Here is a 17670-nt window from a genome sequence, read left to right on the forward strand (position 1 = left end):
TTCGGGTTCACATCTTGTTTTGGGCCCTCTGTGCTCCACTGACCTGGATGTCTGTCTGCTTCCCAGATTTGGTTAAGTTTTCAGTTATTATTTCTTTAAATAAGTTTTCTGCCTCTTCTCTTCTACTTTGATTTTAGTATGCTTGATACTGTCCCAGAGGTCCCTTCACCCATTTTCATGTTTTTATTTTTTTTCTTCTTGCCATTCAGCTTGATTTCCACTACCCTGTCCCTGCAGCTCACTGCTCTGTTCTTCTGCCTCCTCTAATCTGCTATTGATTCCTGAGTATATTTTTCATTTCAATTATAGTATTCTTCAGCTGATTCTTTTTTTTTTAAGATTTATTTATTTATTTATTTGACAGAGAGAGAGAGAGCACACAAGCAGGGGGAGAGGGAGAGCAGGCTCCCCACGGAGCAGGGAGCCTGATGCAGGGCTTAATCCCAGGACCTTGGGATCATGACCTGAGCTAAAGGCAGACGCCTAACTGACTGAGCCATCCAGGTGACCCTACTCTGATTCTTTTTTATATTTCTATTTTTTTAATGAAATTTCTCAGTGAGTTCATCCATTTTTCTCTCCAATTTAGTGACTGACTATGAACTCTTTATCAGGTAGATTAATTCCTTTTTGTTTAGTTCTTTTTCTGAAATTTTGTCTTATTCTTTTGCTCAGAACATATTCCTCTGTCTCCTCGGTTTGTCTAATTGTCTGCCTGTTTTTCTACATTGGGTAGGTCAGCTACATCTCCCTGTCTTGAAGGTAGTGGCCTTATGAAGAAAGTATCTTGTGGGGCCCAGAAACACAAGCTCCCCAGTCACTAGAAACAGGTAGTTCAGGGGTGTCCTCTGTGTGGGCTGCATGCGCCCTCCTGCTGTGACTGGGCCATGAGTGCTGGGAGCATGCTGGTGGGTGGGGCTGGCTCCAACACCTGGCTGTTATAACTGTGGGCACACTGCAGGGATGGAGCTGGCCTCAGCCCAGCTGGTGAAGAGGCCTGCCTGTGGCTGCTGCAGACATGCTGGTGGGAGCAGTTAGCCTCCAGGGTGGCTGGCTGCAAGGCCTAGCCACAACTGTTGCAGGCATGATGGTAGGCAGGGCTGGCCCCCATTTCATGGGGCACGAGTCACTTTGGAGTAGTGCCTGTCCCAGCCAAGTCTTCCCACTGGGTGGGGGAGGTGGGTAGAAGCTGCTCTGGGAGGGGAACTGGTCCAGAAAAAGGCTGTCTGCCAGGTTGTGGTGGGGTAGGAGCCATTTGGAAGGGTGCCTACAGGGGTAGGCCAGTCTGCAGAGGAACATGAAATGGGGTGATGAATGGTTGCTACTGAGGTTGACGGGAGAATGTCAGAACAAGCGTCTGCCAGTATCGGGTCAGCTAAAGGAGGGCCAAAAAATGGTGCCCTCCAGTACTCTGTTCCTGGAGAAACTTCCTACAGATCCCTGCCCCTCTGGCACATGCCCTAATATTAGCCAATCTCCTTCATGCATGTTCCAGGCACTTTTCAAACTGCTACCTCTGTTCTGGGTCTCCAAGCGAGTGAAACTGTTCAGAGGCCCTTTAAAAGCAGGGTCTCCATTCCCTCTAGTCCTCTAGCCCTCACGGAGTTAAGCTCCATTGATCTGCAAAGCCAGATGTTATGGAGGCTCAACTTCCCAGTGTGGATACCCCCAGGGCAGGGGGTGCCCAATATGGGGCTTGAACCCCCCTCACTTCTCAGGGAGGGCCTACCTTGATATCCCTCCCACTTGTGCATTACTTTGCTGGGGGTTCATTTCCCAATCTGACCATGTCTCTGCCCCTCCTATTCTTCTTGACATCACTTTTTAAAATATCTTTAGTTGTGTAAGAGCTGTTCTGCTAGTCTTCAAGTCTTTCTCAGAGAGTTGCTTTATATGTATTTCCAGCCTTGGAATACACCTGGGAGGTGAGCTCAGGATCTTCCTACTCCACCATCTTCCCATGAGTCTATCTTTAGCTTTAACATTTTAATTATAATGTGTGTTGGCATGGATCTCTTTGGGTTCACCTTTTATTTGGAACTCCCTGGGCTTCCTGGATCTGTATGGCTGTTTCCCTCCCCAGGTTAGGAAACTTTTCAGCCATTATTTCTTCAAATAAGTTCTTGTCCCTTCTGCTCTCCCCCTTCTGCAGCTCCTATAATGTGACTGTCATTCAGCTGTGAATGTTACTGATGTTGTCTCATAGGTCCCTTAAGTTATCTTTGTTTAAAAAACCTTTTTTTTTTCCCTTTCTGCTGCTGTTTAGGTTAGTTATACGGCCCTGTCTGCCAGGGCACTGATCTGTTTTTCTGCTTCATCTTGTCTGTTGTTGATTCTAGCATATTTTTCTAGTTCGGTTATTGTATTCTTCAGCTCTGTGACTTCCAAAAAGGAAAGTAGAGTCTTACTTTCCTACAGCTTTTTGGGTATCCTTGACATGAAACCCATTGATTTCCAAAGCCAGATGTTTTGGGGGCTCATCTCTCCAGTGCAGGTCCCAAGGGCTGGGGTGCCTGATGTGGCTCGCTCCTCAGAGATATGCTCCATATTTGTGAGATCACTCCCACTGGTGGATTACAGCACCAGGGATGGGTTTTTGGTGAGTCCATGTCTCTGCTCACCTACCTATCTCAATGTGGCCTTTTTGTCCTTTGTTGTGAAGGAGCTGTTCAGCTAGTTTTCACATCTTTTGTAGAGAGAACTGTTCTATGTGTAGCTGTAAATTTGGTTTGTCCATGGGAGAAGGGGAGCTCTGGGTCTTCCTATGCCACCATCTTGAATCACCAATGTCCACTTCTAAGACTTGCAGGCAGGAAGTGGGTTAAGGTACAAAAGTGTGTGAAGGGTTTCCACCCTTTTTCTCACATGAAAGCAATTTTGAAAAGGAAAATTTTGCCTTTGACATTCTTCCACTTTCTCATGGTAACAGCCACACTCCTAGAGTGCTTCTTTCCTGGGCCTGTGTGTTGACCTAAGATACCTACAACATTCCAACCATGTACTTCATGCTCCAAATCTGTCTCCTACAGACTCCTCATGAACACCCTTTGCTCTGCCAACTCTTAAGTTCATTGTACCCAGCTTTCCATTCTCATTACTCTCCTCTTATCACTCAACACACTTTCCCTGGGCTGCCTTGTAATCTCAATCCTTCTCACAATCCCTCTCTCTCTAACTCCACCCCCATTGCCCCTAGCCTGGATCTGTCCTCTGGGCTATACACTTGTATATCCAATCACCTACTAGATACCTGGATGTCCCACAGTCATATCCAACTTTTAATTCATCACCCCCCACCTTCCTTTGTTCTCCTCAAACCTGTTCCTCACCATCAGCTTGTATCCTTTTCTCCCTGGATAGCACCACCATGTACTGAGATGCTCAAGCCAGAAACTGGAAGTCATCAAGGCTTCCCAAACCACTGTCACAATCCATTGATTACTAAATCCCACAGATTCAGTCTTCTCAAAATCTCTTAAAACTGCACTCTCCTTTTTATTCTCTCTGCCTCCATTTTAGCAACTGCTCCCATCATGTTATTCATAGATTAAAGCAACAGGTTCTCAAGCTTTTTCCACACACATCAGCAAACAATTTATTCTCCAGAGATAGGAAGCCATGTGATGACAAGAAAATCAGATCCTGTCACCCTTCCTACCCTTAAAAACTCATCATTAAAGTACCAGGGCCTTCAGAGTAAAGACCAAAATCCTTCAGAAGGCTCAGAAGTAGGCTGTTCTCTCACTTCTCTCCCTATCCTATGCATGTTCTAGTCATGCCATCTACTTGCAAATACCCAAACAATCCACTTTGCTCACAGGTTTGTTTGTTTTCACAAGATTCTTTCTCTACTTAGAATATAACCTAATCCTTATAGCTAATATTTAAGAATTTAAGATATAGTGGGGTATCTGGGTGGCTCAGTCGGTTAAGTATCCGACTCTTGATTTCTGCTCAGGTCATGATCCCAGTCAGGGACACGAGATCGAGCGCCGTACTGGGTTCTGCTTGGGATTCTCTCTCTCTCCTTCTGCCCCTCTCCCACCCTCCACTCATGAGTATGCTCTCAAAAAAAAAAAAAATTAAGATGTATCAAAAGCATGCCTTCTATATTAAATAGCAGCACAATGAGTGAATGTCAATCACAGCACACACTGTATTGCATTAGAAACCTCTGTAAAATTATCTGTTTTCCTCCATTAGGAATCACTGTCATTCACTCTAACCACCCCTACACAAACACATCCTAATGACTATCACTGATGATTCTGTATTCATAAATCTTTATTATACACATTACTATATCTGTATGATTACTATCATTGCTTGACATTAATTTTCTTCAAATGCTTATAACAATAGAATCTTCTAAAGAAAACATTTTCAAAGACTTTTCTAATAGATCAAAGAATTCAATAGCAACTATAAAACAATTCCTGTAAGTATAAAGTAGTAAGGGAAACAACAACAGAAAATTGCTTCTTAAATGTTGAGATATATCTATACTACCAATAAATCCATTTTCTGAAACTAAACAGATCAAAGCCCTTTAATCGTACTTGCAACATAGGAAAATATTTTTTAAATTGCTGTATTTAATATATTTAATACTGGAGACCATTCAAATATAAACAACAATTACACCACTCTCAAATTATGGCACATTGTAAGAGAAGTTCATTTACCATTGAACACTACATTATGTTGCTGGCTAGAACACTACCATACCTCCAATTTGTTTTTCTCAACAGCAGCTTGTAGAGAAGGAGAGGATACCAAAGGCTGAAGAGGAGCATCAGAAGAAGAAATCTGTGGAATGCAGATGAAAAGTCGGAAGAACAAAGAGAAAAGAAGGTAATCAGAATTGACAGGCACAGGAAATAAACAAAACCCATGCATTTCTGAGATATAAAAGCACTTAGAAGTATGTTAACTAAAAAAAATAATGTATCGAGTGGAGAGTATTGCTTTTTTTAAATTCCCACATGCAATTCCTAAAAATAAAAGTATTCATTACAGAATAATGTGTGATTTAAAATAGAATTCACTATGATATAAAATTTAAAATGTACTCAGGTAAGATCATACCAAAAGTATTTGAAAAATAAGGTTCTCATATGGTAAACTTTTATTCAATGTTACTACTGAAATACTAATGCTCTAAAGCATGAAGACACATTGTTTCAAGGAGCAGGAGAGCATAAATGAATTTTTGTTTTTACTTGTATTAACTATTTTAAGAATGGAAAATAAAACAGTGCTGAAATAGTAAAAGTTAACTTTTAATCAACTGTTTAAGAAAGAAAAACAAAGTCTGGGGAAAAAAAGAGTGGGTTAATGCAATACAACAGCTGAGCAGCAGAAGGACTTACCAAAAAGCAATTTATACACTTCCCTCTTTAAGATCAGTATGTACAAACACCATTTCCAGTGCTATATTTGCTGAATTACCCCAAAGCATTATGAGACAGTTATATATGCAACAGAGGCAATTTATATATGAAAACGGATTTCATCTTCTCTTCCATGTATAACTTCCATTAGTAGTCAGTAAGCCTTTTCACACATCTTCCTACCCAATTTCTACATGCATAGTTGATCACTGTAATGGAAGCATTATCTTCCTGCTCTCTTTACCGCCAAAATATAACTGAAATATGTTTACAAAATGCACAGTAGATCTTTGGAGCCATGAAACTGACATCTGTATATACAGCCCTATTATATCAATAGTGCCTCTAAGGAATTGTTTAAAATAAAAGGTACTATTATATAAAGGTCATTATGTAATGTCAAAATAACATTGGGAGGTAAGTCGTCATTCAATCTGCTTGTTATTAAGTTAGTTATGGTTGTAATTCTTGAATCACAACCCAAGACCATAAACTTTATGGTTTTTTTTTTTCTTAGCTTCAACACTGCTTGTTGGCTCTGTTATAATTGTGCAAATTAGCCATTTACTGACTACTAATGGAAATTACACATGGAAGTGATGATTTTAAAAGAAAAACTGCACCTTAAACCCTGGCTTCAAAGTTGCTTTATCCTACTGGACATTTACTTGCTAAAGATCTTTATTGCCACTTTATGTAGAAAATAAGAGATAAAAAAGCACACAAATTCACTTAAGATGATAACCTGTATCATAAAGACCTCTTTGCCCAAACTCGTGTTAACAGATGAACCTAAAATATAAATGAGAAATAGGTATATCAAGCATGTCGAGGGTTACTAATTCATGATAGTTCATTGTAAAAGTGTTTGTTCTCCTTTTGACTGATTTGGCCACTTTTTTTAAAAACTCAGAAGCAGGAATATAAAATTATGTAATAAATACAGTAATTTAATAAAGCATTTTAATGCTTCTTCCAAAAAAGTGTTAATACTATGTTTCAGCTAGAAAGAAACAGAGGGTTGTTCAGTAGGAAAGACACTTGAAAAATTAATGGACACATTAACAGGTAAACAGATAAACAAATTGTTGTATACCCATAAAATGAACTATCCTGCCAATACAAAAGAAATTGTCTTAATAGTACTCACAAAAATAGGGATGAATTTCAGAAATATGCCAAAAGAAAGAAGCCAGACACCAAGAGTACAGAGGCACAGAGAAACCTTTTGGAGCAAAGGAAAGATTCTATATGCCCTCTGTGGTGGCTACACAGGGTTAGATATTTTTCAGAGAACTGTGGCTGAGGGATGGGGGATGGATATTAAGGAGCACTTGTTGTGATGAGCACTGAGTGTTGTATGTACATGATCAATTACTGAATTCTACTCCTGAAACCAATATTGCACTGTGTTGATTAACTAGAATTTAAATAAAAATTTGAGGGGAAAAAAAAAGTCAATGAAATGTACCTTAAATTGTTTACCTTTTATTGCATATAAATTTTATTGTCAATAAAATTCATTTTAAAAAAAGTCAATGAGCAGGGTAAGATACATTATATGAGGAAGGAATGAGGAAATAGAGGTCAACATACTGACAATCAGAAGCAAGAAACACCACAGAACAGAGATAGATGAGGGACAGCAAAAAAAGCAGGGGAGAAGAAAAAAAATACAGAGTCAAGAAAAACTAGGTGCTCTTGAGTATTGTTTCTAAATCTCTCAAAACCACTTCTCACCATCTTCTCCACTAAGCACTAATAGGAAATCACCATCATTTGTCACCTGGCTTAATCCTTTGGCCTCCTTGCCCCAAGTCTTGCTCTTCTCCAAACTACGACATTCTCAAATGCAAATCTGATCACTGGATATCCCTAGTTAGAAGCTTTAAATAGTTCATACATATTATATAAGGACAGAGTCCAAACTCCTTAACCAGGCCACAAGTGTCTCTACTTTATCTCCTACCCTCTCCTGCCCTGCTAAACTATGGTCTAGCCATACACAACTCCCCCTGGTTCCAGCTCTCTAGTCTGCTTCTCTTGCTTCTGTCTTTGCTTCTGCTACTTCCTCTGCTTGAAATACCCACACTTCTATTAGTTCTTACCCATTCTTTAATGTAAGTCGACACTGCCTCTTCCAGGAAGTATTCCTTCATCCTCCAGTCGGAATTGAGTAGCCACTTGAGATACTCCCAAAGCATTTCTATAATACTTCCTTATTGCAGAAGTTACTACACGCCATCTTGTAAAGATCCAATTACTTATCAGTATTCTTTGTTCAACTGACTGAAGTTCTCTAAGACAGACACTTTCTATTCTGTTCCCTATCTTTAGCACTTGGCACTCAACAAGTCTCAATAAAAACTTTTGAATGTTACAGGAAAATAAAAAGGAGGAAAGGAGCATCTCAGAGGAAGAACCAAAAAGAGGCTCAATCTCAGCAGTTATCACTGTCCTTTATAAGTTCACTGCTTGCTAACATACTTTTCTGAAATCTCATATGTTATCTACATTTACTATCAAATTCAGAATTTATTTTGTAACTAGACATTAACACCATTTCACTGGATTCTAGTACTTTATAGAGAGAGAGCAGACAAGACTTTGACCTTAGAAAAGTTCACTGGAAATTGGTGGTGTCAGTAAATTCAGTTGTTATGACTGAATGTCCCTCTATTCCCTACTGTTCTCCTGCCCAACCCCTCCATCCATGAGAGAACGCACAGTGGGAACCCAGTAAAGATATCCTTTAAGAATAAATGAGTTATAGTCCTTTCAATTATTCTTAAGCTCCGAGGTTCCTCTTTAGGCCACCATCAGGTAACCTATATGTGAAGAAACTCCTAAAGCAACACAACTACATAAACTCACCTCTTGCAAAAGAAAAACTGATCAGGCAAAACAGGTTTCCAATTCCCGCCTACCAGGATAAGGTGAGTAAATGCATTTTGAAATGGTATTATTATAAAAATATCAGTAGGATTATTTGAAGGCCATAAGGCAAAATGTTTATCTTTTCAAGAAAAGATCACATTATTTTCCTGATCAATTTTTTCCACTACCACCCTTTTCAACAAAATAATGCTATAATAATAAAATCTGGTGTTCTAAAACACTGAAAAACGTAAGACCACTAAAAAAGGCCTTATAGATTAATTACAACAATACACTGCTTCAAACCCATTTTGGAAACTCTTGGATATGTTTTCTAAGTGGAGATTTTATCATAACAATTCTCAAGTGGCTGTCTCATTAGCTTTCAATATATTGCAAAGCTCAGGTTTTTCAGGAGTCCAGAAATCATCTTAAAAATATGATTTCCAGGGGCACCTGGGTGGCTCAGTCGGTTAAGCTTTTGCGTTAGGCTCAGGTCATGATCTGGAGTCCCAGGGTCGAGCCATGAGGCTCCCTGCTCAGTGGAGAGTCTGTTCCTCTGCCCCTCACCCTGCTTGTACTCTCTTGGGTGCACACGCACTCTCTCTCAAATAAATAAAATCTTTAAAAAAAATGATTTCCAATGTCAATGTAATTGACACAAAAGCTGAAAATACACTTACTGAACTAATAAATAAATCATACAAAAGACACCATCAATTAAACTCATCAATATGAGGCTTGAAAGACTTTAACAACTTAATTAAGTAACCACAGCCACCAAATATGTAGAAGAAGCCTAAATTTTAATATACTAACTTTAAAATCTTTGCATAGGTCACTAAGAAATGTAGAAATCTGGAAAACTTTTCAAAATATTAAGTTCTTTAATTGCCACATCAAGTGGCAATTAAAAGGCTGACTAAAATGTGGATGGATGAATCAAACAACTCAAGTCAAATTGTGCCAGTGATCTAAAGTCTTATAGTTAAGTTTGAGTATTCACATTTCTTAATTATCTACCTGCTTGAAGTCACTTGGTGCTGCCACCTTCCCCATCTTCCTTCAATATAATCATTACAATAGCTTATATTTATTAAGCACTTATGTGCCAGGCACCCTATTAAAAATGCAACATGCTTCATTTTATTTTACTCTTACAACAATACTATGTAATGTAGACACCGTGATCATTCTTATTCCACACAAGAGGAAAATAAAATTGTAATGAAAAGAATTAACAAAGAAAGCCAACTTGAAACTGCTATTTTATACTAATCCTAACTCACTCACTACCTAATTATTCACCTAAGTTTCTCATCCCTATTAAAGAACCTCTAAAATTCATTGCAAATCACATTGTCTTGAAATTACTCACATATCTTAAATAACTAATTATATAATCATCAATTAATTGTAAACAGAGCTTAGTAAAATTACTAGGGCTATCTCATTTTTATAGTAATATAATATAGAAACTTGTTTCTACAATAATTTCTAAGTTGAAATAATGAATTTACTTTTGTTGTATTAAATATTAGTCTTTATATACATACACATATATGTAAAACAAAACAAGTGAAAATTTTATTGTTTTAAACCCTTATATAATATTCAATTATATGGCAACTGATTAGAAAGTAATTTCATGTGAATTTCAGACTGGAGAATTAAAATCTTTATGTGCTACAAATTCAAGTATGTACTCAAACTGAGTTCAAGAGGTTGCTTCTGAGAAATGAGAAGTGGTAAAGGAAGCAAGTAATACCTAAGACAAACTGAAACAAAACAAGCAAGGGCTCATTTTAAAGTCACCAACTCCCAAAAATTATTAACTGTTTTCCAAGACAAAATTGAGGAAGTCGGGGGATCAGGATTAAATAGTTACAGTTACCTATACATTTTACTGCTCTAGTAGATTTCCTTTTTGTTTCTGATCATTATGATGGCAAATGAATAATGTGACTACAGAAATATATGTGGGGGAGGGGGGGTGAAAGAAGGAAGAAAGGGGAGAGGGAGAGAGAGTGAGGGAGAAGGCAGGGAAGGGGAGAGAAAAGCTGCTGATGGAAAAGAGCAAATAATATGGCAGAGTTCAGCCCCATCTACTCAAGAACTGTTAGATCTTCTAGAAACTCACCTAATCACTATGCTTGCAATTGTGATTCACTACTGGTTAAGGAGGGGAAGGAGAGAGGAGAGAACAGATTTCTGTATTCAAAGTTCTTCAAACTCCCCTATCACTCATTCAATTAAGGAACAACCAGGAAGGTCAGATTCATTCTGTATCACTGTCGTAAGAATTCTAAGATGGCCATCACAATTCCCACCCCCTGGTATACATACTCTATATAAAGCCCTCCCCTTAAGTGTGGGCAGCACTGTGAATATGATGGACTCTCCTGACTAGGTTGTTTATGACAGGGTTTAAAATGTGCAGTGTAATTAAGATCCCAAAATAGTTAATGATGGATTAATCAAATGAGAGACTCTTCTGGGTGTGCCAAGCCTGATCAGGTGAGCCCCTAAAGGGGGTAGGGCCCTTCCTAAAATAAGAGATTTGAAGTATGAGAGAAATTCTCCAATGAAGAAATAAGCTGCTATGCTATAAGAGGATGGGGTTAACTGTTAAGGACCTGAGGGTGGCCCCTAGGAACTGAGAATGTCCCCATCTGACAGCAAGAACATAGGACCATAGTCATACAATCACAAGGAAATGAATTCTGACAATAGTCATGAGCTTGGAAGACAATGAGCCTCAGATAAGATCGCACCCCTGGCCAACTCTTTAATTTCAACCTGGTGATATCCTGAGCTGAGAATAGAGCTAACCCATGCCCAGACTCTTAGTCAACAGAAACTGTAAGATAACAAATCCACTGTCATTTGAAGTCACTAAGTTTCTAACAATGTTAAATGGCAAGAGAAAATTAACATAATAACCATGCCTTACTCAAAAAAGGGAGAAGTCTTCCATATAATCCCTATTTGCCTTCTGAGACTTACTTCCTCCTACATTTATTCTCTCCTCATCATCTACCCACCCTGGAAAGTCCTCTTTCATACTCACTAGACAAGATAGCAAACCCAAACAACAAATAATAAACCTGAACTCTCTTTCCTCCTTATCTTACTTCAGCATAGATGAGATAAAATGTCCCTTCAACCTGACATGTCCTTTCTGCACTATCAACACTCAGCCTATTTTTTCTTTGCTGAAATCCTACATTTCTACTAAGGATAATTTCAAACATACCTCCTTTAAAAATTCTCCCAGTGAAAATTAATTAGTGCTACCTAAATTCTGTGTTCCCATAGCACTTTTATTCTTCTAACAGTTACTACACTGTACTTTAGAATATAGCTCATTATACATGTACATTACATTGGATAATGTTTGAGACAAAGCTAAGATTGTACAAAGATTATATCATTTCTGGAGCACCTGGGTAGTTCAGTCGGTTAAGCATCTGACTCTTGGTTTTGGCTCAGGTGGTGATCGCTGGGTCGGGGATAGAGCCCCACGTCAGGCTCCCCGCTCAACACAGTCTGCTGCATCCCCTCTCCTCTGCCTGCCCCCCTCCCCCGCGCTCACATGTGTGCTAGCTCTCTGAAATAAATCTTTTTTAAAAAGATTCTATCATTTCAATCTCAGTGCCTTGTAGATGATGTATATATTCAATGTTTGTTTGTTGCATAACTAAATGAACAAATAAAGGAAGAAACAATCCAAGGGAACTTCAACAGCCAATCTCTGAATTTTATATATAGTTTCAAAATGAGAGGCTAGCACAGATCTCAGGGGTGAGGAAGAGAACTACTGAGGGTCGATATGAATAAGGGTTGATATGCTATACCCATATTGGTGCCCAGCACCATGCAGTTACTTTAAAAGATACAAAAGAAATGAAATATCTTTTCTTTTTCAGTTTGAGGCTAAAAAACAGTACAAACTTTAGTACCAAAACATTTCTACTCGGAAATATATTTTCCTTTGTTTTTGTTTTATCTAAACTTTGCTTTTCCCCTTTAAGCTTCCTCCCTTAATTCACACTTAATAGTACTGCACAGCACTCAAAACCATACAGCCCATACCACAAGCTCCCTCCACAAAGCAGCACATACAACCCTCCCTGCTTTCTCAGAAGCACCATGTTTATATGACCAGATACCACATTTATTAACAGCTTGCTGAAGTCAGTTTTTACAACTACAAATAAATCCCTGGGTACAAAGGAAGTACCATCCTAGATTCTCAGACTCTACATGATGGATTCCTATGGGGCTTAGTTCATGGACTCATTAAATGGCCTGACAGGCAGGGGGGCAATATCACAGAAAAACAGCAAAACTCTTTGCCACTGTTTTCTTTAAGTTTATTGCTTTGTATTTTGCCACAACAATGTGAAATAAATGTTTCAGAAGGGCAAGAAATTTATCATTTTTAAAAGGATAAAAGAAATTTTATCCTTTTAAATTTAAGAATTTAAATTTAAGAAATTAAATTACTGTCTTATATAAACAGGGTCAATCTTTAGGCCCTTACTCTTATTTAAAATAAGAAAATAATAAGAGCAGTTACATTTACTGGCAACACTAAAAAATACCAGCTAAGAGAAGACAGAAAAACTATAAAAATCAGACACAAAAGCTGTAAAGATAAAGCAATTTGGAGCCATTTAATATCAGGGTAACAGCCATATCAAGCTTAAGGGCCACTCATGACATCTTTTTATCAGAGTACAACTAGTACAATTAGTATTCAAACTGTCTCTCCTTAGATATTCCCTTAAATGCACTAGTGCTCCTTAACTATCTTAGATATACAATACTTATACTTTGTCTCAGGTTTATTTTTTTAACCTAGTCTCATCCCCACAATGAAATTAAATCTCTCTGAAAACAAAGGTCATGCCCTCTTTGGTTCAGTATACCAGGAGACTGGGACCATAACAAGTGATCAGAAACAACTTGAATGAATGTTCAATCTATTACTGAAGACCAAAAAACAGATATAAATAATGTAATTCTTAGTGATATGTTAAAATCAGTTGTTTACACACTGACTGCCATGAAAGAGGAAGAAATGTTTTAAACTTGCTAGAATATAAATTTTTTTTTAAAGATTTTAAAGATTTTATTTATTTATTTGAGAGAGAGAGACAGTGACAGAGATAGTGAGAGAGAGCACAAGCCGGGAGGAGAGGGAGAAGCAGGCTTCCTGCAGAGCAGGGAGCCCGATGTGGGGCCTCGATCCCAGGACCCTGGGATCATAACCTGAGCCAAAGGCAGATGCTTAACCAACTGAGCCACCCAGGTGCCCCTAGAATATAAATTTTTAAAAAAATTATTATTTTGCTTATAAATGAATAGGTGGAATACATTTTCCCTTGGGTTAAATGTGATTTTTGTGAGCTTTTCTAAATCTTCATTATATGAATAATATAAACTCAAGAATACACAATCTTTTACCTTGAAATTTCCATTCTCAGCCTACAAAAAATGTAAAAACTTGTAGAATGAATGTCTCTATAAACCTTACCAATATTCATCAAATGTTAACATTATGCCATGATTGTTCTCTCTACACAGACAGACACACACACACATACACTCAGCTGCCAGGTTTCACTGAACCATTTAAAATTATTTATTATTATTTGAAAATGAGTTACAGGTATCATTAAATTGATCCCTAAATATTTTATCCCAATACATATCTCTTAATGAATAAAGAAATTCTCTTAACTGAACATAATACTATTATCACACCTGGGGGGGGATTCCATAGCAACAGGTATCTTCTAAAGATAAACTGTTTTCCTATACATTACTACATAATTTCCAAATTGTTGTCAAGAAGGAAAAAAATTCTATAAATATAATTAAAAACAACAAAAATGTTTAGGATTTTTTAAAAGGAGGTCTAATGTGAGGGAAGCAAAACATAAGAGTCTCTTTATAACTACAGAAAACAAACTGAGGGTTGCTGGAGGGGAGAGGGTGGGAGATGGGTTAAATGGGTGATGGAAAATTAAGGACGGCACTTGTGATGAGCACTGGATATTATATGTAAGTGATGAATCACTAAATTCTACTCCTGAAACCAATATTACACTGTATGCTAACTAACTAGAATTTAAATAAAAACCTGAAGGGAAAAAAAAGGGTATATAAGTAAAGCCATATGTTTTATAAACTACATTAAAATGATTTCTTAAAATTTCATATGAAAGTATATTACTTATGTTTTACAGTCAGTCCTTTTTCCCCCATAATACTACAACTAAACTTAATTTTATGGACATTATAAGTATCATTCTCAAAACTATCAATTTTTATCATTCTTTCAAAAGATTTCCTATCCTATATCCAATGCAGCCCAAACTCTATATACAAGGTATCTTTGTTTCAAAATATACATTAATGATACTTTAAACACTTTTAATAAGACTTTTTTCATGAACAAAAACAATGTATTAAAATATTCTTACTTTGTTAGTATTTTATTAATTTTTTTAGTATATTGCTTCTCCACAGACTGAAAAGAAAACCCAGTTTGTATACAAAATGAGATGAAATTATTGTCTCCAAATTGCTGGACATATTACTTAACCACAAGACTAACTATTTACAGCTTGGCTTATCAATCTAGGAATCAAAGCCCTCCCTCCTCCCCCCCCCCCGCCAAAAACACAATTGCAATAGTAAAGACAATTAGCTTTAAACTGTAATTAACTGGAATGAGAAAAATCAATCAGAAAAAAAACTAAAAAGAAACAGATATAACTGATCACTACAATAAGGTCTCAACTACTAGGTATCAAAATGCTTGCTAATAACCAATTAAAATGCCATGTCTTAATATACATATGTCTGGACGCATCCACTAAAGCCCTTAGGAGAGGATAAATTGCCTTGTTTCTTTTTCACTCATTTCCAGAATTGAGTGAAATAATTTTCCCTCCCTCCCCTTTCAATTAGTGACTTTATCTTTTTGCAAATTTCATAAATTAACTTAACAAATGGCATTTAATAGCTATTAGACTCTTACTTAGAACACGTTCTTTTCTGAATCAAGAGTTCTGCTTTGTGAGAGCTCATAAATATGTGAAAAAAAAAATTCCAATATTCAAATTTTTAAAAGTATGTAACTAAATATATTTTTACAATAAAAAAAATTAAGCTGCTTTGTATGTTAGAAGTTTGAGATCTGGGGAGCCTGGATGGCTCAGTTGGTTAAGCATCTGATTCATGATTTGGCTCAGGTCATGATCTCATGGGTTGTGAAATGGGAGCCCTGAGTCAGGCTCCGCACTCAGTAGGGAGTCTGCTTGAGATTCTCACCCTCTGCCCCTCCCCCCATTCTCTGTCTCTCTCTCTCTCTCTCTCTCTCTCTCAAATAGATAAATCTTAAAAAAAAAAGTCTGAGATCTATTCAACAAATATCAATTGGTGAAAGAAATGAAGATTTTACTTACATTTGTAATAGCTATTGCATTTTTATCATAGTATTTCTTCTTTTCATATTTATCTCTGATGAAAAATTCCACAGCTCTGAAAACAGATAACTTAAGGAAAAGCATGAGTTCAGTGACAATGTACACTCCCCTTTATTCATTCCCTTCCACAACGCCTACACTCTATAGTCAATTTTCCTCCTTCCCAGTCTGTGCTTTCCTCTCACACTATTTCTGCAACTAAATTCTGTAACCTACCTTTCTTTCTGCCACAGAAAGTCTCTTTCAGGGAGTTCTCCCCATTCAACAAAACCACCTAAACCAATTCTAGAACGAAAAGTAACCACATTTCTCAATTCCACCACACTCCCCAAATCTCCACCTCCAACCAAACTCTTTAATTTTAAATTCTCAGTGTAAGGAAACTAATAGCCATGCGGTACCCACAACGTACCAAACACTGTGTGCTATGTGTTGTCGATAGTTTGTTTCTTTCAATCCTTCCACAACCCAGTAATATATATACTATTTCCACATCACAGATGAGTAATTAGCAACCCAGAAAAATTTAACAATTGTGATTCCAATACTTCTGTTCTTTCCCACAATACATGGCTTCCCCTGGTTGCATCATAGAGGATTCCCAGTGTTTTAGAAGAATGGAGGCCTTTTTTTTTTTTTTTTTTCTTTCAAAGCTGAGGAATGGAGAAGTCAAGAAGCTACAACCAAAGTCAGTACTATTTAATTTTTTGGAGTTGGCTGGACTAGCCTTATACGTTGACAGAGTGAGCCATTTCTAGTGGGATTTGAGAGTTTTGAGTTATCTGATATTGAAGACTTCTCTTACCACTCAATCACTACTTTATCACATTTCACTAAAATGGGAATTTTTCCATTTAGCACCATGATCCCCTTTGGTAGTCAGGCAAAGCCTATGAACTCCTTCCTGGGACAGTGCTTTTAAATGCGTAAAATAAAATACACAGAATTACAAAGGAAATGTGAATTATACTGAAATACAATCTCTCTGTAGATCCCCATTAAGACATCCTTCTGTTCAAAAGAACAGTTACCTGAAGCAGTAAAGCAATACATTTTCAGTCAAAACTCCTTGTCAGAAATTAATAACAGCCTTTTAAATTGACAGTTGAGGCAATAGGTAACAGAAAGAGTTGACACACCAATATACAGTGGATATTAAAAAGTTGGGGTATTATGAAAGCACTCAAAGGGGGCCAGGGAAGGAAATCTAAACATTTAATTTTTTAAGTAAGCTGAATGAAAGCTATTTTTAAAGACAGTTTTCTACAACCTGAGTATGTGAAGGGCACTTTATATGATCTTTATCTCCTTTTTTCCTCTTAAACAACCTATAAGGTAGGTACCATTTCACAACCAAAAGTGAGGCACAGGAAGTTTAAAAAGTCTGGGATTCTACAGTACAAGGAAGAGTTGTGATTCAAAACCAGGAATGTTTAGCATCAGCCTTTTCAGAATGTTCCTGATCATCACCAGTTTATCTGTGAATCAGTCAGTTATTTTATGCTAATGCTAATAAATCTAGAAAAGAATGTTAAATTTGGAGAGTATTTTCAAAGTATCCTTGGAGACCCTTTTAAGTGAAAGGCCCCAAATCTGCCATCAGGCTGCTTATTTAGGTATGTGAAAATTTTCGCAGCCAATTCAATACCAAAAAGTTACCACAAATATGCCAATATTTCCATAAAATGCTATAATGTTATTTTACTCAAACTTGTAAATCAGCTAAATGTTAAGTTTGCTCATGATTATAAATCCAAGTTCAATATTACATTTTTCTATTTTTTTAACAGAAAAAAAGGAAACAAAAAAAGTTGGCCTGTTAGATTAGGTGTACGCATATGGATATATTGAGCAATTTTCATTGTAGAGACAACTATTTACCTCCACAAAAAGGAAAA

General features: G+C 37.2%; 1 protein-coding gene across 3 annotated transcripts in view; it reads right to left on the bottom strand.

The window, feature by feature from the left end:
* The window catches only part of SMAP1 (small ArfGAP 1), a 163191-nt gene that overhangs the window by 83217 nt on the left and 62304 nt on the right, over nucleotides 1-17670 (bottom strand). For 2 of the 3 annotated variants that reach the window (XM_078055152.1, XM_036067168.2), the window contains exons 4-5: nucleotides 15752-15827; nucleotides 4729-4809 (exon numbers count right to left, since the gene is read on the bottom strand). In XM_078055152.1, the coding sequence (XP_077911278.1) occupies nucleotides 4729-4809; nucleotides 15752-15827 (157 nt within the window). The remainder of the gene's footprint in view (nucleotides 1-4728; nucleotides 4810-15751; nucleotides 15828-17670) is intronic. The other variant, XM_078055151.1, reaches the window with a different exon arrangement.

This window comes from Halichoerus grypus, chromosome 9 (assembly GCF_964656455.1).
Source record: "Halichoerus grypus chromosome 9, mHalGry1.hap1.1, whole genome shotgun sequence".
Taxonomy (NCBI): domain Eukaryota; kingdom Metazoa; phylum Chordata; class Mammalia; order Carnivora; family Phocidae; genus Halichoerus; species Halichoerus grypus.